The 20639-nt window shown below is 31.3% G+C and overlaps 2 protein-coding genes across 3 annotated transcripts; both read right to left on the bottom strand.

Annotated features, from left to right (window-relative positions):
* Nucleotides 1–988: 988 nt before the first annotated feature.
* LOC116119248 lies at nt 989–2792 on the bottom strand. Of its 2 annotated transcripts, XM_031405188.1 has the most exons (3): nt 2494–2792; nt 1463–1678; nt 989–1348 (listed from the first exon to the last, which is right to left on the bottom strand). In XM_031405188.1, the coding sequence occupies exons 1-3, from the start codon at nt 2528–2530 to the stop codon at nt 1086–1088; spliced, it is 516 nt and encodes a 171-aa protein (XP_031261048.1). In that variant the 5' UTR covers nt 2531–2792; the 3' UTR covers nt 989–1085. The 2 variants fall into 2 exon arrangements, with proteins under 2 accessions (XP_031261048.1, XP_031261046.1); XM_031405186.1 differs by having other exon boundaries at nt 989–1678.
* Nucleotides 2793–3319: 527 nt separating this feature from the next.
* LOC116119213 lies at nt 3320–19525 on the bottom strand. Its single transcript, XM_031405152.1, has 3 exons — nt 19288–19525; nt 18503–18973; nt 3320–3777 (listed from the first exon to the last, which is right to left on the bottom strand). The coding sequence occupies exons 1-3, from the start codon at nt 19523–19525 to the stop codon at nt 3320–3322; spliced, it is 1167 nt and encodes a 388-aa protein (XP_031261012.1).
* Between the last annotated feature and the right edge of the window lie 1114 nt (nt 19526–20639).

Below are 20639 nucleotides of genomic sequence, written 5' to 3'. Positions count from 1 at the left end.
ACGAAAATCGCACCAACTAGAGTGATCCGATTGACTGTGATGGAAACGGAATGAGTGTGTGTGTGATAACCAGCAAAGTATGAATAAAAAACAGTAAAGTAAATGATACAAAAGGTTTTTAAAGTGGTTTGGCAAGTTATGATCTTGAGCCTATGTCCATTGTTTTCTTATTTTGCTTTGAGAGCTTACAAGAAATTCAATGTAATGCCTAGACTAATTTGTTGACCCCTTTGCCATCGTTGAAAGAGGTTTATATACAAGTTTTGTATAAAGGAAAGAGCGAAATTAAAGGAATTCCAATCAAGATTGGAATGCAACTCTGATATCTTCGCGATTGAGCATTGAGATTGCACCATCATTGCTGTTGATCTAATCCCTTCTGAAATATCTAGGATTTGAGTTTATCTATGATCTGTTTGACAACTGTCGAGATTGGTCACAACTAGCTTATATTGAGTCCAGCTATATCTCAATGAGCATATTCTAAGTCGAACAATCGTTTGAGCCGAAATGGTTCTGGGTCGGGCTATAACCTCACAGAACTCTAACTTCTCTGAGCTTGGTGGAAAAATCACAACAACAATAATTATTCTGTTATTTTAGTTGGAGTGAAATAATTAATTATATTAATTATTATTAAGCAACACTACACTTACAACTTTTTCATACAACCTTGATGTGATAACTCACAATTGGTCAGCTTGTAGTGGGTCTCATCTGCCCAAATGCAAAGTGATTAATCGCGAGCTATCATCTCATGGTTGTATAAAAAAGTTGTATGATAAAGCTATAAGTCTAGTTTTATTGATTTTTATTACACCAGAATCGTTTAATTAAAGAGGAAATGTTTTCAAATTATATCTTGTGTCAAATGCATCCATCGTTATTGTTAAAATAGCAGAAAGCATTGCCGCAATTTGTTAAAGAATCCTTGATTTCAACCCTTAAAAACGTCCAAAGAATAAAAATGATGTTTTATGGATGAAATGTTACAAAATCTACGAGTATAAAAATATTTTCTTATATAATCACCCTGACAATTTCTCTAGACTCTAGTACATACTAAATTCGAATTCTATTTTTTCTCACTTGAGGGAAATACCGGGGCCATATGTATAAAAGACAAAGTCTACCAGGAGGGGAAGTTTCAAATACACAAACAAAAACACAGGCGAACAAACTGAAGCACCCAGAAAAGCAAGTATCCAGTGTGCCTTTCTGTCATAAAACACTAGATAAACAGTGGCACCATAGTCTACCATCATCGACGTTACAGAGACGAACAATAAAACGAGACCTGATATTAATCTGTTGGGCAGGACATAAAAAAAATTATCTTCTGCATAGCCTGTAATGAGCATGGACAGGAACATTATCATGGCGGCAATTGATGACAGTAGAGAGAGTGCATCCGAAATGTCAAATATAATGAAGCTTCTCTCATGGGAAAACTTTGGTTTACCATTATCTCCGTTGCCACCAGGCACGCTGATAGCCGCTGCAAATACAATTGTGGTAACGAGTGTTGTTGCTAATGAGCATCCGGTTGCTGCTTGTTTCATCCATTTCTCACCTTTCTTAACAAGCTCCATATGTTCCTTTGTAAATACCATTGCTGGAGTTTCTCCTTTAGAATTTTCACTCACTCTGTATGAGGCTGTATAATTTTCTCCACTTCTGAATAAATAATTCATAACTAAAAGTATGAAAGATTAAGCACTTCTAAAACCGTTCCTGGCTTTTTAGCCTGAAATCACTACAAATTTCTACAAAATATCATAAAATTTCTTAATAAATGGTTTTAATATTCTAACATGTTTACCGCTTTTTGATAGGGATAAAAAACATCAAAATCACAATTCGTTTTTGTCAAAAAAAAAAAAAAAAAAAAAAAAGGAAAGGAAGAAAGGAAAATAAGAAGTGGAGACATTATTGTAAAAGAATCCAATACTTCTTCTTCTTGGTCCTAAATATTTGAATAGGACGATCTATCCGAGGATATCTTTCCTTCGGAACAAACAAATTCGAATTTAGAATTTATCACATATCCCCTTTTTTAGTTTATTTTTTCTAAATTTTTTAATAAAGAGCAACTTTATTTCTTTTCTCAACAAGATTAAAATAAATTCAATTCAAGTTGCTAGTCTATCTGCATTTCGCTTCCTTTTTTAGAATTAAATATACATTTAAAATAGACTTGGCAAACTTGGACTCGTACCCACGGGTCCATGGGTACTCGGGTAAAATGGACAGGTACAGGTAACCATAATTATTACTTGTACCCGGCCTAACTGTGAAAATAACGGGCGGGTTAGGTGATACCTGCGGGCACTCGCACAAAAAAAAAAATTAACAAAGGTGAAGTGAAGACTGAAGAAGAAGAAATCAACAATTTCTTTAAATCTCAAACAATAAATCAATAACATCAACAAAGAAAAACTCATAAATCAACATTCATACCAGTAAAAATAAACCACAAATCAACATTCATACCAACAAGAATAAACCACATATCAACAAGAGAATGCATGGATCAAGCCGTGAAGTGGTTGCCGTTTGCCAGTAGCCTTCCATGACACCAACACATGCTTAGCCTCATTGGTAGTGGCAATAGAGATTAAAGATCTATAATGTATTTAATTTATAAAAGACAAAAGGAAATGGAAAATGAGACACAAAGAACAGAGGAAAAAAATTGGGAAAGGAAAAAACTTAAATCTCTTTTCATAGGAGAGAGGGAGAAGAAGAAGACAAAGAAGTATTGGAAGGGTGAAGACTGAAGAAGAAGAAGAAATATGAAAAAGTGGAGAGAGAGAAAAAGACGAAGAAGAATTGGAGAGAGGGAGAAGAAGAAGAGGAAATACGAAAAAGTGGAGAAGGAGAAAGAAGAATTGGAGAGAGGGAGAAGAAGAAGACGACGAAGAGGAAAGAGAAATATCTCGAGATGAAAAATAAAAAAGAAATAAATGGGAGAAAAAAACTTAAAAATAAAAAATTAGAGAGAAAAAATTTTAAAAAGTAAAATAAACAGGTGACTTGTTCTCCTACCCGTTCAAAAAAATTACCCGTCGACCCATAGTTACACAACCCATACCCACCCGTTTGCCAAGTCTAATTTAAATGATAAAAACTTATTATATTAGGCAAGTAATTTTATTTTAATGCAGTTGTTTTATATCATAATGTTTTTATGCATACTTAAAAAAAAAAAAAAAAAAAAAAAAAGAATTAGCCTTCATAATGCTTCTGGTTCCGCTCCTGTGACTCTCACTAATAGTCCTCTGTAAGAAATGCACCCGCAATATGTTACTGACATTGATTAAATCAGAAGGCTTACCCGAAACCACCGTAACTCGCGCTGCATCTGTAGGGCTGCACCATTGATGAGATTGAGTTGATTTTCGGGTGCCAATTTTCCAGCCAAGTGCAAGATATTGTTCCCATCATTGTCATGGGACATCAATAACAAATGTTTGTGACTACTCATATGAGATATAAGGTTGAACACCTTCTCTCTACGGTTCATGATTGCCAACTGGAGTGCATTATGATTGTCAGCATCTGAAAACCAGACTGCATCAGGGAATGATTTTATAATCTCTTTAACAACTTCGCAAACCCCCAATTCTGCAGCTAATAGGAACGGTCGTTTTAGTATAGAGTAAGCTCTTTCGTGGTCTAGTATTCTTGTAATTTCCATGCACAAGAGTTTGACTAGTTTTACTGCTATCTGATTCATCAACTTTGTCTCTCCTATCTCCTCTCTAAAACTTCGAACTGCAAATTAAATCAACTCAACAATGACACAAGTGTATGTTTATATCTTCTTTTGCCTTGATTTACAACTTCTTGTTGCATCTCAATTTCACCCCACTTTTATATATATTGAAAACCAAAAAAAAAAAAAAAAAAAATTTGTACGCACACAGCAAAGATAACGGTCCCAAAGTCTGGCTTTCTTCCGCTGGAAATGCAGAAGGTTTCTTGCTATTGCACTCAGAAGAGACTCCCCATCAGATAACTCCCTTATAGCTAAACTTGGATACTGTTTTACAAAGTCTAGTGCATGTCTGAGACAATACGATGGACGATAGATTATAATTAATTTCAAAGTTCTAACATGCAGATAGACTTTTAAATATAGAGATAATTCCATTTTCATTCTATGATTAAGAAGTAAATTTTTTTTTTTTTTTTTTTTTGGTAAAACCAGTATTGCCTCTTTGAAGACTCAAGCATAAGACCACTAAGTACAGCTACCCCCGTGATTAAAGAGGTGTCATTTGGTCACAAAAGGAGAAGTGTGTTTAAGAAGTATTAACATTTTGGTCCTGGACAGTTGGACAACATTCATTAGTGGACTATTAATTTACTTAAAGAAAACAAAGTACCTTTAAAAAAATAATGAAAAAAAATGCATTACACAAATGACACTATTGTGTCATATTTTTATTATTAGAGGGGTATTTTGTCATTGTGGTATAATTTTTCAAGTCAATTAAGTCAAAGGACCAAAAAACTAGTAATTGAATCTGATGTCCTTGATGATCATAGACTAAAACCATAGAGATGAAAGCAATTCTATCACTAAAAAAATGTTAATAAGTTAAAATGAGAAAGTCTATTGTAGCATAGTGATGTGCTGATGTGGTACCATAGTGATGCTGATGTGGTACCACATGACAGCGCATAGATTTTTTTTTTTTTTTTTTAATATATCGTTAAGAAGGTGGTATGGATGATGTGGTAGCTCGTTGTAATATAGATTTTTTTTTTTTTTTTTTTTTTTCTAATATATGCTTCTTGAAAACTTGCTGGTAATAATGTAGTAGCAAATAAGAACAACTCACCGTAAAGTCCAGCAACTATGAGCGAATTCAAGAAGGAGGAAAGCATGACATTTTCGTCAAAATGAAAATATTCGGGTGAATTGCTGTAAATATCTTATCCTCTTCTTTTGGCCATGGTGAGCAGCCTCATAATTGGCATCCTGCCGGAGTTGTTTGCCACTGCAACCAAGTCTGGATGTCTGCCCATATCATTTGGGCTGCTTGGAAATTGCCAACAATTGCAGCAATTGAAAGGGCTGTGTTGCCCTCATTTTTGGAGTCCCACATCATCTTTTGACATGAAACACAATAGAAACTTACAAAGTGATTCGCTTCTTTCCCAGCAGCAATGTGAAGTGCTGTTGTCCAAGTTTACCGTGATCCTGACGCGTACCGCTTCAGGATTCCAGTCACAGAAATCTTTTATCGATTCCAAGTTGCCTTCGAGTATAGCTTTATACAGTGGCCGGTACTTTGTGAGATCCTCGCAATAAAAGAAGTAAACAGAAATATTCTCAAGACATATATTTTGATTGGTTGATTGAATCAAATCTTTACTTATGGAAGTTAATCACTACAAGAAAATGAGATTTGTATCTGTTCAAATAGTTGTTGAAAGTTATCATATAGTTGCAGATTACATTTAACGTCTATTTCAAAGTAGTTGCGCGTCTGAAAGATTGTCCAGGAAAGATACGCCAACTATTTCAAATAGTTAATAAGAATACCCTTTAACAATTAAAACTTTAGTTGCCAATTTCAACTAAAATAGTTGTAATTTTCAGTAGCTACTTACCCACAAGCTGTGATGAAGAAGAGGAGATGGGTGTGATTGAAAAAGATTCGCTCTGTATTGTTGAAGAGAGGCTATATCTAGTCTAGTAGTGTGCTCCATTACACTATAGCATATGATTGATTAATGGATCTCTCTTCTGAAGAAAAAGCCACAGGCCGTTCTGAAGAAGAAGAGGCCATAGGGTGCTTGAAGAAGGTGAGGAAGAAAGGGTTGTGTCTGTGTTGACGAAGAAGACTAGGCTGTGTTGAAGAAGATGTTGACGCCACAGGTGTTTTAAAGGTAAGTTGGACCCAAGGCGGGCTCAAGGGGTGGGCAGGTGCCTAGGGCCCCCAAAATAAAGTCAAAAGGGCCAAATTTTTTATAAATATTTTTTAAAATATTACGAAAAATAAAAATAATGTAATTCTTATTTAGGCCAATCCAAAAGGGCCCTAAAAAAACAAAAAAAACCCAAATTTTTATAAACTTTTTACATATATTCTACCCAAAGTTTAACGAAATAGCAAGTTTGTACCTCTAGTTTAATATTTTTAATTACACCTTTAATTAACACATTGAATTCTTTTAACAATAAAAGCTAAAATAGTCATTTACATGTGTCAAATTAATCACCTCCAATTCAATCCAAAATTCGATATTACATAAATCATCTCACCCCCTTCCGCGCGGCCGTGGAGTGATTCTGATCGATTTTCTCACCAAAATTGACCGAAACCATCATTTTAATTTTCCAAGTGTTTTTCCAGTCTTGATAGCTCTTGATTTGGTCAATTTTTTACGAATCTTGCAACCTAGCTCCACTGCATGCGACAACCATCCGGCCTTTTCGGCATGTACTGGCACTGTTGGCCTTCCCCAAACAACACCATCTTCCTTGCTTCAGCCTTTCACCAAAATCCTTATCATATCTCTCGTTTACTTTGCATAGCAGGCCCACGATGCTTTTGGGCCGTGACTTCTCAAGCTTTTCCTGTTAATTTTGGCATTGGAAATCACTCATTCCACCACCTATCACTTTTTCAGCATCTACTCTCCAAAACCTCTACAACCTAACCCCGTTAGCCTGTCAGTCATCACTCACCTCTCATAGTGATTTGCATCTCAAAAGGTAAGAAAAATAATTTAAAATAATTCTTTTTAATATATGTTATATTATTAGAAGGCCCAAAAAACTTTTATCTAAGGTCACAAATGTTCTTGAGAAGGCACTTGGACACAAAACTATGGTGAAAGCTTCGTTCGACGTGGCACACATGCCTTGCCAACTGAACCCATGACTTACGAAAGAGACATTCTGTCAACCCTCTGAACTATGGTGGCATTACAATAAAACTTTATGTTTCGGAAATAGCTCTTAAACCCCTACCTTTTGTAAGCGTTTCCTAATCAGTGAGCTGACACGTCAACTGACTTAAATCCCTTTTTACTAGGGGTGAGCGGTTCGGGTACCCTGCACTTTTCCGGGGAACAGGAACCGGAACCGCACAGTACAGGTTCCCAAAAAGGAACCGGAACTGGAACGCACAGTACAGGTTCTTCAATTCAAGGAACCGGAACCTAAAAGCAGTTCCGGTTCCTTTCCAGGGTACCCTGTAAAAAATCAATTACCCCCTATTAGTTTAAAAAATAACAAAACACCTTATAAGTTTACAAATACACCCCTAACAAATTTTCGTTATCATTCATTTGTGTCCAATGTAACATAATCTGTAATCTCTAAGCAACGTTTGAATTCAACCAATTCATCACAATTCACATAAAAATCGTCAATCAAAACCAAACACAAACATTATTCATCACAATTCACATAAAATAACTTCACCAAAATCATTTAAACAAATAACAATTCTTAATACTAATTACTAACATTGCATTTGCCAGGGGTCTATTTGATAAGTTAATAAATTATTATGTTTATAAATTTATTAATTAATGTTATAATTGGTTAATTGGGTATTATAATATACCAAATATAATTTAGTAAATAATATTAGAAACAAGAATGTTATAATTAAATAAGTGATCATACACAATGTAAATTGTAATGTTATAATATTAAGTGATCATACTACAATGTAAATTGTAATGTTATAATTAATTAAGTAATATATTATTTAATTATAATGTAATATTATAATTAATTAAATTGTTAATCATTTAATTAATATTATAATATGTTTATAATAGAATTTTATAATAATAAATAATCATACCATAAATTTATAATATAATGTTATAATTAATAAAATTATAATAATTCGATTAAATATTGTGCAAATTAGTAAATTACTAATGTTATAATATAATGTCAAATCAATTAAGTAATCATTTAATTATGTATGTATATTAATTATATGATCATAATATAAGTATAATGTAATGTTATAATGAATTAAGTAATCATACTACAAATCTATAATTTAAATATTAATTAATTAAATTTCAAATCATTTAATTAATATACTAATGTTATAATGAATGTTATAATTGATTAAGTAATCATATACAAATAATAAAAATAATGTTATAATTAATTAAATTTTTAATCGTTTAATTAAGTAATGTAATATATAGTAAATACTAAGTTTATAATGTAATGTTATAAATTCATAACTAATTAAGTAATTATGTAATCATTTAACTATATAATGCTATAATTAAGTAAGTGATTATAATATAATGTAATATAATAATATATATTAATTGAGTAATTATTTAACTATAATGCATGCTAATTAATGTTTATAAGGTAATGTTTAATTAATTAAATTTCTTATCATTTAATTAAGTATTGTGCAATGTTATGTAGTAAATTAGTATTACTAATATTTAAAATAATCATAACATAATCAATTAAGTAATTATTTAATTATGTAAGTTATATTAATATATGATCATACATAATAGTATAAATGTAATGTTATAATGAATTAAGTAATCATACAAATCATAATTTAATATTATAATTATTAAATTTCAAATCATTATTAATATACTAATGTTATAATGGAATGTATAATTGATTAGTAATCATATTACAAAATATATAAAGTAATGTTATAATTAATTAATTTTTAATCGTTTAATTAAGTAATGTAAGTATAGTAGATTACTAATGTTTATAATGTAATATTATAAATTCATAACTAATTAAGTAATTATGAATCATTTAACTATATAATGCTATAATTAAGTAAGTGATATAATATAATGTAATATAATAATATTATAATTTAATTGAGTATATTTTAACTATATGTAATGCTTAATTATGTTATAAGGTAATGTTATAATAATTAAATTTCTTATCATTTAATTAAGTATTGTGCTAATGTTTTGTAGTAAATTAGTAATTACTAATGTTTTAAATATAATATCATAACTCATAATAATTAAGTAATATATTATGTAATGTATATTAATATAGATCATATAAAATAGTAATGTAATGTTATAATGAATTAAGTAATCATACTACAATCTATAATTTGAGATTATAATTAATTAAATTTCAAATCATTTAATTAATATACTAATGTTTATAATGGAATGTTATAATTGATTAAGTAATCATATTACAATATATAAAGTATGTTATAATTAATTAAATTTTTAATCGTTAATTAAGTAATGTAATAGTATAGTAAATTACTAATGTTTATAATGTAATGTTATAAATTCATAACTAATTAAGTATATATAATCATTTAACTATATAATGCTATAATTAAGTAAGTAATCATAATATAATGTAATATAATAAATTATAATTAATTGAGTAATATTTAACTATAATGTAATGCTTAATTAAGTTATAATGAAATGTTTATAAGATAATGTTATAATTAATAAATTTCTTATTATTCATTAAGTATTGTGCTAATGTTTATATGTAAATTAGTAATTACTAATGTTTAAAATATAATATCATAACTCATAATCAATTAAGTAATTATTTAATTATGTAATGTTATTTAATTAATGATCATATTATATAGTATAATGTAATGTTAATGAATTAAATAATTATACTATAAATCTATAATTAATATTTTAATTAATAAATTTCAAATCATTTGATTAATGTACTAATGTTATAATAGAATGTTATAATTGATTAAGTAATTATATTATAAATATATAGGTAATGTTAATTAATTAAATTTTAATCGTTTAATTAAGTAATGTAAAAAATAGTAAATTAGTAAATTACTAAGTTTATAATGTAATGTTATAAATTCATAACTAATTATGTAATATGTAATCATTAACTATGTAATGCTATAATAAGTAAGTGATCATATATATAATGTATATAATAATATTATAATTAATTGAGTAATATTAACTATAATGTAATGTTTAATTAATGTTTATAATGAAATGTTTATAAGGTAATGTTATAATTAATTAAATTTCTTATCATTTAATTAAGTATTGTGCATAAGTTTATGTAGCAAATTAGTATTACTAATGTTTAAACATAATATCATAACTCATAATCAATTAAGTAATTATTTAATTATGTAATGTTTTAATTAATTATATAATCATACTATAATGTAATGTATAGTGAATAACTATAAATAATCATCTATAAATTTTTAATGTAATATTATAATTATAAATTTAATCATTTAATTAGTTTGCACTAATGTTTAATAAAGTCAATTAATTAAGTAGTAACAATTAATGTAATGCTATAATTAATTTACTATAAATCAATTAGTAATGTTATAAAATTATAATTAATTAAGTATCATTTAACTAAATGTAATGTTATAATTGATTAAGTATGATATTTAACTAGTAATAAATTTATTAATGTCATCAATTTATCTATATAATAATTAATTACTATTTATTATAGATATACTTAGAACTTGATAATTGAAGTAAATAACTAAATATTTAATCAATCAAATATACTATTTATTCAAAAATAATTCTTTTAATAACATTAAAAATGTAAACACTTTAATTGGATCATAATTCCAATTATTCACTAATTGATCAAAACTTTAATATTAATGTATTATAATTATAAAGCTTTTAAGTAGGTAATTTATGTAATAAGTATAATTGTATTCGTAATTTATTTAATTAGGTTATTCTAAAAATTTAACTTTTTCTATTTTAAATATTTTTATATGTAAATATAGAAACTCCCCCATTATTTACATTTCACAAATATTTCATTATAGTTCAGGTTCCAAAATAGGTTCTAAACAGGTTCCAAAAACAGGTTCCAATATAGGTTCCACAACAAAAGGTTCCAAACAGGTTTCAAAACAGGTTCCAAAACAGGTTCCAAAAGGTTCCAAACAGGTTCCAAACGGTTCCAAAACAGGTTCCAAACAGGTTCCAAAAAGGGTACCCCCTACAGATCAAACAGGGTACCCTTTTTACAGGTTCCGGTTCCGGTTCCGGTTCCTGGGGGTAAGAACCGGAACCAGAACCGCACAGTAGCGGTTCCAAAAATTGGACCGGAACCTACCCGCACAGTGCAGGTTCTGGGTAGGTTCGGTTCCGGTTCCGGTTCTACCCCGGTTCCGTTCTACCCGCTACCCGTGTCACCCCTACTTTTTTACTTTGATTTCCAATAAATAACAAATATAATTTATGTATAAGCAATAAGAAATTTATTAGTATCTTAAAACCTATGGAAAATTCTAATCTAGACATCTGACAATAAAAATCTCACTCGAAAACACCAATTTTTAGCACGTCAAATAAATGTCAAAGGGTCACTAGAACCCAAACTAAGTAATGAGAAAACCTCCAACAAGAGTGAAAGAAAAGCCAAAATCCTGGTGTTGCATTGAATTGTGCGCAGGCACAAAAGTTGGCCTTGCGCTATGCTGAGCGCCAAACATAATGTCCCAGTGTTTGATACATTAGGTGCCAGGTGTAGAGGACCTGGCCTTGATGGAGGTTATGGTTTTCGCTCTTTTTTTTTTTTAAATATTTTTTTGAAAATGGAAAATTAGTGGATTTTATTTTTTTGAAAATGGGTGATATTGATTTGGGAAAGATAATTTTCACTGATTTAGGGTAAAAAAAAGTTGCGTTGTATTGAAGAGATGAAGATTAATTTCAGACCTAGAGGAGTTAAGGGAGAAGGAGATCGGGAAGAAAAGATATAAAAAAAAAATTATTTCTTTTTTTAACTTCTTTATTTTCTTAATATTGTTCATACATAACTAGCCCTAGTTTATTTGATGTATAGACATAACGTTTACTAACGACAAAGACTGAGAGCTGTTTTTAAAACTACATGGTTATAGCAATACAACTAAGTTGAGGGGCTTGAAAATTATTTTCTCCTACTTAAGTTTGGGATTAATTTGAGAAGCTGCAATCACGGCGGGTCCCTTGTTTTGGCGTTGACCAGGTTCTAAAATTCCTAAAACAGACAAAACCCAAATCATCCTAAACAAGGCTCACGTTTACGCGTAGAGCCAAAAAGTGACTTCCAAACTTCCATACTCTTCAGGTGAAAGGAATCCCTATAAGGATGAGGCAGGATGAGCTGCTTGAACCGATAGTCAAAAAATAAGATTAAGCGTCAAACGAAAATCTAGAAAATAGTTAGTTCCATGAAATTGGCACAAGGCGATCTAGCCTTCAGTGATACCAATTGGCGATAAAACATAATGTTCTGCCGCGAAAACATGAAAATAGGGGAATTGCAGAGTGAAAAACAGCGAAGATTGCCATGCCTGTCCCAACTGCTACATAATATGAAGTGTTGTATGACTTTCAGAAACTACCAGGAGTTTCAATATCGTTGCTCAAGATACGTTTTTTGTTCTATTCTATTCTAGTAATAGAGATAGTTTATGAAAATTCATATAACATAATAATAGAGAGCAATTAGAATTTGATATTAGTGTTTAATGACTTGTTTAACTATAATATTATCAAGTGATGTTGAATTATTGTAGATATTGGTTTTATATATGTTTATGTGGGTTGGTGGGTGATGGGAAAATGAAGTGGGAAATTTGAATGACTTGACTTTGGAAAATGCCTTTCGTTTTCATCTAACTTTTTGGAAAAATTTGGGAAAGTGCAAGAAAAAAGAAAATTGATTGGGTCAAATAGCCGGTGGGACTACAAGTTTAGTGCTTCCCTTTATTACTTTAATCCTATGATCCTTTAATTACTTTATCAACAGAATAAAATATTATTTATTCCTCGTAGATTGAGTTTATGTTCACCAACATACCGAATATAGTTAGACTTCAAGGGCACTTAAATGATTATTGATCGTTATTTTATGTTTTTCAGTTTCAAATTTAGAACTCCTGAAACAAGTCTGATAGATATATTTATTTATTTTTCAATTTCAAACTCAGATTGTAAAACAAGTTCAAGAGATTTCAAGAAAGATAAATTTATTTGCAGGGTTTCTTGTTTCATAAAAATTTTAATTTTTTTTATGGGTTGAGTTAGTCAAAATTTAAGATTATAATAAAGTATTGAGATGAAGTTGCTAGAAGTTGAACAAAAAGAAAAATAAATAATTAGCTTTTGGAAAGGAAAAGGGTGGTTTGATTTTGTTTGAAAAGGGTGCTATTGATTTGGGAAGAATGATTTTCACTCATTCGGGGTTAAGATAAGAAACGAAGATTACCTAAGCCTAAAGGAGTGAAAGAAGGAAAGAAGAGGGAAAAATAAATTCTTTTCTTCTTTTTCAAAGAATATTTTAATATTCATTTTATAATTACCCTTTTAACCCTAGTTTATTTGACTCAATAGAAAAGTCCTACATTTCACTGACGGCAAGGGGGTTGGGTGCTGTTTCCAAAACTACATAGTTATAGTGAAACCACCAGAGTTTAGTGGGTTGAGCATAATTTTTCCCCTTACGTAAGTTTAGGATTAATTTGAGAAGTTGCAATCGTTGCGGTTCCTTGTCCAATGTTCCGAGATTCCACAACAGAGAGATAAGTAAACTATCCTGAACTAGTCAAATAATTAACGCGTAGACCAAGTAGTCAGGTCCAGTAATATTGTAGATATATGGTATCATATATGTTTTGGGTTGGTGGGTGATGGCGTAGACCAAGTAGTCAGGTCCATGTAATATTGTAGATATATGGTATTTATATGTTTATTTGGGTTGGTGGGTGATGGGGAAATGAAGTGGGGAATTTTGAATGACTTGACCTTGGAAAATGCTTTTCGTTTTATCTCACTTTCTTGGAAATTTGTGGGAAAGTAAAAGAAAAAAGAAAATTGATTGAAATTTACTTGAGTCAATATAGCCGGGGTGAGGACTAAAGTTTAGTGTCCCTTTATTACTTTAATCCTATGATTCCGTTAATTATTTATCAACAAAATAAAATATATTTATTGCTCACAGATTGAGTTATATTCATGAACATACAATAGTTAGACATCGAGGGCAATTAGATGATTTCTGATCATTATTTCATGTTTTTTAGTTCAAATTCAGGACTCGTGAAGCAATTAGAAAATCACAAGAAAATTTGGTGGTTTTTTTTGTAGGTCCACTGAGTTTGGCTGAAATTTCATTAAGTTTTTTTTTACTTTATGGGTTGAGAGAGTCAAACTTGAGATTATAATAAAGTATTGAGATGAAGTTGCATAGAAGTTAAACAAAAAGTGAAAAATAAATAAATTTAGCTTTGAGCGGATTGAGTTTGTTTGAAAATGGGTGCTATTGATTTGGAAAGAATGACTTCCACTCATTTGGGTTAAGATAAGAATAGTGTTGTATTGGTTGTATGAAGAAATGAAGATTAAAATGAACCTAAAGAGTGAAAGAAGCAAAGAAGAGAAAGAAAAGACGAAAAAAGAAAAAAAATTTTTTTTTTTTTTTTTTTTCAAAGAACATTATTTTAATTTTTATATTATCATATCATAGTTACCCTTAAACCCTAGTTTATTTTGACTCAATAGAAAAGCCTAACATTTCACTAACGGCAAGGGGGTTTGGTGCTATTTCCAAAACTACATATTTATACTAAATACCACGAGAGTTTGACGAGTTGAGTGTAATTTCTCCCTACGTAGTTTGGGATTATATTTTGAGAGTTGCAATCGTCGCGGTTCCTTGTCCCAGGTTCCTAAGATTCCACAACAGAGAGTAGGTAAATTACCTGAACTAGTAAAAAAATCTTACGCATAGAACCAAGAAGTGACTCTTCCAAATCTTCCATATCATAAAAGTGCAATTGTGGCAAAGAACGAACTAGTAGTAGTCAGGTCCAACTAATAGGTGGGGGTCCCGTCGTCCAATCGAGCACACCTATCTATATCTAAGTTAAGGTACGTTTAGCCATACTGTCCTCAAGTAAAATACCATCTCCTCGAAATAGAATACACACTCCAACAACCTAACATTACAAAAGATGTGGTTTATTACATTTTAGGAGTCAGTTTTTTCATCACTTCCTAAAGATTACATAAATTTCAAAATTTATTGAAAAGCTGAAAATAATCATTAGTTGCCAAGTAATTTTAATAAAAAAATTAAAGGACATAAATACTCATAAACCAATAATCAAGTAGGAAAAAAAAAAAAAAAAAAAAAGGGCTAGCGAGGTGAGGTGAGGTCGGGTCGTACCTAAACCCTGGGGTTGCCCGTACTCGACCCATACTGAGTTGGCAGTGTCAGGGAATCCCCATCCACACCTGGAGGGTGAGTGATACCCTCCCCAACCCGCCCCTTTTCAGGTGACGATGCCATCAGGGAATTTGCCTCGTTTGGGTGTATGCAATTTGTGGGTATAATGGGCTTATATATGCAGGGGCGAATCTGTAAATATTTCAATATTTCATGGCAGTTTGTTTAACAATTCAAATTTATTGATTCCTTCAATTCATTAAATTGATAATGCTTAATATATGTGTGTGTGTGGTTATTATCTCCATTTTCGCACTCAAACTCTCAAAGTGCTATGGTGTTAATTTATATAAACTGCTATGTGCATCTTTATATATTTTATACCTATATAAAGTTATATCAATAATTTTTTTAAAAGTTATTGTAATGGTTAAAAAAAATTACGAAAAATCTAGAGATATTGTCATTTTTATGAGTAGAGACACCATTTATTCAAAAAAAAATATTTGATCACATATTAAGGCAATATGGATGGTGATTCTAATTGACGTATTTGTACATCTATATATAATTTATTTCAATAAAGTAAAGTGTGCAATCAAGCACTTTTAAAAACATTGGAACCACTACAAGAAAAATGCCTTTCGGCGGGTCTAGCAAAATAGACGCAGAAAGTAACTTTGACGCTAAGCCATTTTTTTGCGTCTAAATTCATAGTCTTCACTTAGTTGTAGTATCGTTATCATAGATTTTTTACGCGTCTAAATTTTTGTTTAGACGCGGAAAATTTTTTTAACGACTAGCAAATCAGTCGCTAATTGCTTGTCAAAATAGTCCCAGCTTAGACGCTAATAGTTCTGGGGTAATTTGGTAAAATTATATAGCAATTAATCAATTAATTGCAAAATGTACCTTTAGTGTCTATAATTTGTTGCGAATGCCAAAAAAATTAGACTCCAAAGGTGTAAGGGCAATTTACGTAAAAGGTTTTTTGTAACTATTTTATTAGTGGCCGAATGTATCTTTTGGTGACCAAAATTTAGTAGTTAATTATAGTTATTTAGATGTCGAATGTGAGCGAATCCAATAGATTTTTCGTGACTATTTATATAGTGGCAATCCGAATGTATCTTTTGGTAACCAAAATTAGTGATTAATTATAGTCATTTAGACGTGAATTAGAATCCAAGGTTTTCGTATAGTTTTATTAGTGGTCAATGTATCTTTTGGTGACCAAAATTTAGTGATTAATTATAGTCATTTTAGATGCTGAATGTAGAATCCAATAGGTTTTCGTGACTATTTTATTAGTGGCCGAATATATCTTTTGGCGATCAAAATTTAGTGGTTAATTGTAATCATTTTAGACGCTGAATGTGAAATCCAAAATATTTTCGCGACTATTTTTTAGACACTGAATGTGGAAGCAATTATACTAAATTACATTTTGCTACTAAAACATTAGTTGCAGAATGTGTTTTTTTAGAGCATTTCTTATTGACCTTCATCGGAATGCAATTATGCTAAATTACTTGTTGCTACTAAAAAATTAGTTGCAGATTGTGTTTTTTTTTAGAGCATTTCGTATTGACCTACATTATACATTCAACATCAACAAAATAATTGATACAATATAAAGTCTGATCACTAACATCAAATATCATATTTTCATACATATATATTTATAATATAGTCCATACATGGATTTTTATGCATGATGAGCAATAAAAATCCAAAATGCACTATCACATGTGCAAAAAAAAAAAAAAAAAAAAAAAAAAAAAAAAAAAAAAAAGAAGAAGCAGGCACCCACATTTTAAGCCCATTACCTGTCTGTGCATAACTAAAAAAAAAAAAATGTCCACCCCATGTACACCATCTGACATATATATGCAAACAATCCTAAAAAGATGGTTCTACCCCTATGTCAAAATATCTACTGCCCATACAACAAAAAAATAACCATCAATACTGTTAGCATGCCAAGTGTCACCAGTTGCGGTTTTTGAAATAGCTGTAGCAGATGGAGATGGCAATGGCTGTTGAGTTGGAGCTGGCAACGGCTGTCGAGTTGGAGCTTTATCAAATTGCTGTAGTTCAAGGGCTATAGTTAGCTACTTCATCATCTCCACCAGGACAAATTGTTGGTGTTCAAGGCTTTTTATTTTCTCTTTTTGTTGATCAAATAAGATGAGTTGCTCCTCCAAAATCTTATTTTCTTGTTGTTGCACAATGCACCTTAACTCTACTTCTGCTGTAGTGCATTGATGCTCAATCTGTGAAAATGCAAAATTTTGGTTAAATCCGGAAGCTTTACCCAAACTTCCTCACATATTTCAGCTTCTGTTTTTTCACTTTCCCCTGCTTGTGTTTCATCTTGCAGCTCTATCAATTCAATGCATAATCAATAAGTCAACTAACAAAATATATAGCAACATAAAAGAATACTTCAACACCAAACAAAAATAAATTTGATGGAGTAGAGAAGCAAGTATCTCAAACATTATCAATCTAATTCTAAAAGACAAATTCTAACATCAAGTTTTTATATTGAAAACTGTGAAATTATATGTTTTGTCGTTTATTACCATCACCTAATGGAGGTCTGGATTAAAAAAGAGTGTGGATGTCTACATCTGAGAATTTTCTTATACACATATAAGCAACAGATTTACAGTCACATATCCATGGATAAACATGCTAAGTAATTGGAAAGATAAGAGCTATTGCATTTTGTAAATATCATGAAAGTGATGTGGCAAGGCTGCTATGGTGATACGGAATGGAAGTAGATTAGTTCAGTATTACTCATCAAGAAGTATAAATCTGTACACATGCATTTCCAATTTTCAAAGTGTTTTAATTCTCCAAGAGGTAAAACAAAGCTATGGTTCTCTGCCATTGCTAGCAGAGCTCCCAAGGACATACACTACCACACTGTAAAAACTCCACTAACTTACATGATCTTTAGCAATCATGAAGTTGAATTGTTCGAAAATAACAGATTCATTCCAAGTGTTGTTAGAGTCATGAAAGTGACTCTATTTTGGTGATAAAAATACCCCATGTGTGATTAAATTGAAGTATATTGAGACAATTAAAGAATTTATGAATTTATTCACGAAAATAGCTTCCTAATATTTTTCTTATGAATTTAACGTGTTTGGAATGATTTTGGAAAGTATATGAGTTGATATTAGGTTGTGGTTTATGGATTAAGGGTGCTTTTGTCTCATTTATGCTGTTTAGGGGGTAAAATGTCATGTTTNATGAACTCACCGTAAAGTCCAGCAACTATGAGCGAATTCAAGAAGGAGAAAGCATGCACATTTTCGTCAAAATGAAAAATATCTCGGGTGAATTGCTGTAAATATCTTATCATCTTCTTTTGGCCATGTAGAGCAGCCTCAATAATAGGCATCCTGCCAGAGTTGTTTGCCACTGCAACCAAGTCTGGATGTCTGCCCATTATCATTTGGGCTGCTTGGAAATTGCCAACAATTGCAGCAATTGAAAGGGCTGTGTTGCCCTCATTATTTTGGAGTCCCACATCATCTTTTGACATGAAACACAATAGAAACTTCACAATGTGATTCGCTTCTTTCCCAGCAGCAATGTGAAGTGCTGTGTCCAAGTTTACCGTGATCCTGACGCGTACCGCTTCAGGATTCCAGTCACAGAAATCTTTTATCGATTCCAAGTTGCCTTCGAGTATAGCTTTATACAGTGGCCGGTACTTTGTGAGATCCTCTGCAATAAAAGAAGTAAACAGAAATATTCTCAAGACATATATTTTGATTGGTTGATTGAATCATATCTTTACTTATGGAAGTTTAATCACTACAAGAAAATGAGCATTTTGTATCTGTTCAAATAGTTGTTGAAAGTTATCATATAGTTGCAGATTACATTTAACGTCTATTTCAAAGTAGTTGCGCGTCTGAAAGATTGTCAAGGAAAGATACGCAAACTATTTCAAATAGTTAATAAAAATACCCTTTAACAATTAAAACTTTAGTTGCCAATTTCAACTAAAATAGTTGTAATTTTCAGTAGCTACTTACCCACAAGCTGTGATGAAGAAGAGGAGATGGGTGTGATTGAAAAAGATTCGCTCTGTATTGTTGAAGAAGAGGCTATATCTATGTCTATAGTGTGCTCCATTACACTAATCGCATATGATTGATTAATGGATCTCTCTTCTGAAGAAAAAGCCACAGGCCGTTCTGAAGAAGAAGAGGCCATAGGGTGCTTTGAAGAAGGTGAGGAAAGAGGTTGTGTCTGTGTTGACGAAGAAGCCATAGGCTGTGTTGAAGAAGATGTTGACGCCACAGGTTGTTTTAAAGGTAAGTTGGACCCAAGGCGGGCTCAAGGGGTGGGCAGGTGCCTAGGGCCCCCAAAAAATAAAGTCAAAAGGGCCAAATTTTTTATAAATATTTTTTAAATATATTACGAAAAATAAAAATAATGTATAATTTCTTATTTAGGCCAATCCAAAAGGGCCCTAAAAAAACAAAAAAAACCCAAATTTATTATAAACTTTTTACATATATTCTCACCCAAAGTTTAACGAAATAGCAAGTTTGTACCTCTAGTTTAATATATTTTAATTTACACCTTTAAATTAACACATTGAATTTCTTTTAACAATAAAAAGCTAAAATAGTCATTTACATGTGTCAAATTACTCACCTCCAATTCAATCCTAAAATTCGATATTCACATAAATCATCTCCACCCCTCTTCCGCCGCTGGCCGTTTGGAGCTGATTCTGATCGATTTTCTCACCAAAATTGACCGAAACCATCATTTTATCATTTTCCAAGTGTTTTTCCAGTCTTGATAGCTCTTGATTTGGTCAATTTTTTACGAATCTTGCAACCTAGCTCCACTGCATGCGACAACCATTTCCGGCCTTTTCGGCATGTACTTGGCACTGTTGGCCTTCCCCAACAACACCATCTTCCTTGCTTCAGCCTTCTCACCAAAATCCTTATCATATCTCATCCGTTTACTTTGCATAGCAGGCCACCGATGCCTTTTGGGCCGTGACTTCTCAAGTCTTTTCCTGTTAATTTTGGCATTGGAAATCACTCATTCCACCACCTATCACTTTTTCAGCATCTACTCTCCAAAACCTCCTACCAACCTAACCCCGTTAGCCTGTCAGTCATCATCCACCTCTCATAGTGATTTTGCATCTCAAAAGGTAAGAAAAATAAATTTAAAATAATTCTTTTTAATATATGCTTATATTATTAGAAGGCCCAAAAAAACTTTTATCTAAGGTCACAAATGTTCTTGAGAAGGCACTTGGACCACAAACTATGGTGGAAAGCTTCGTTCGACGTGGCACACATGCCTTGCCAACTGAACCCATGACTTACGAAAGAGACATTCTGTCAACCCTCTGAAC

The sequence above is a fragment of the Pistacia vera genome, unplaced genomic scaffold (genome assembly GCF_008641045.1).
Source record: "Pistacia vera cultivar Batoury unplaced genomic scaffold, PisVer_v2 Contig878, whole genome shotgun sequence".
Classification (NCBI taxonomy): domain Eukaryota; kingdom Viridiplantae; phylum Streptophyta; class Magnoliopsida; order Sapindales; family Anacardiaceae; genus Pistacia; species Pistacia vera.
The sequence above is the reverse complement of the archived record's forward strand: the minus strand, read 5'-3'. Positions and strand labels throughout refer to the sequence as shown.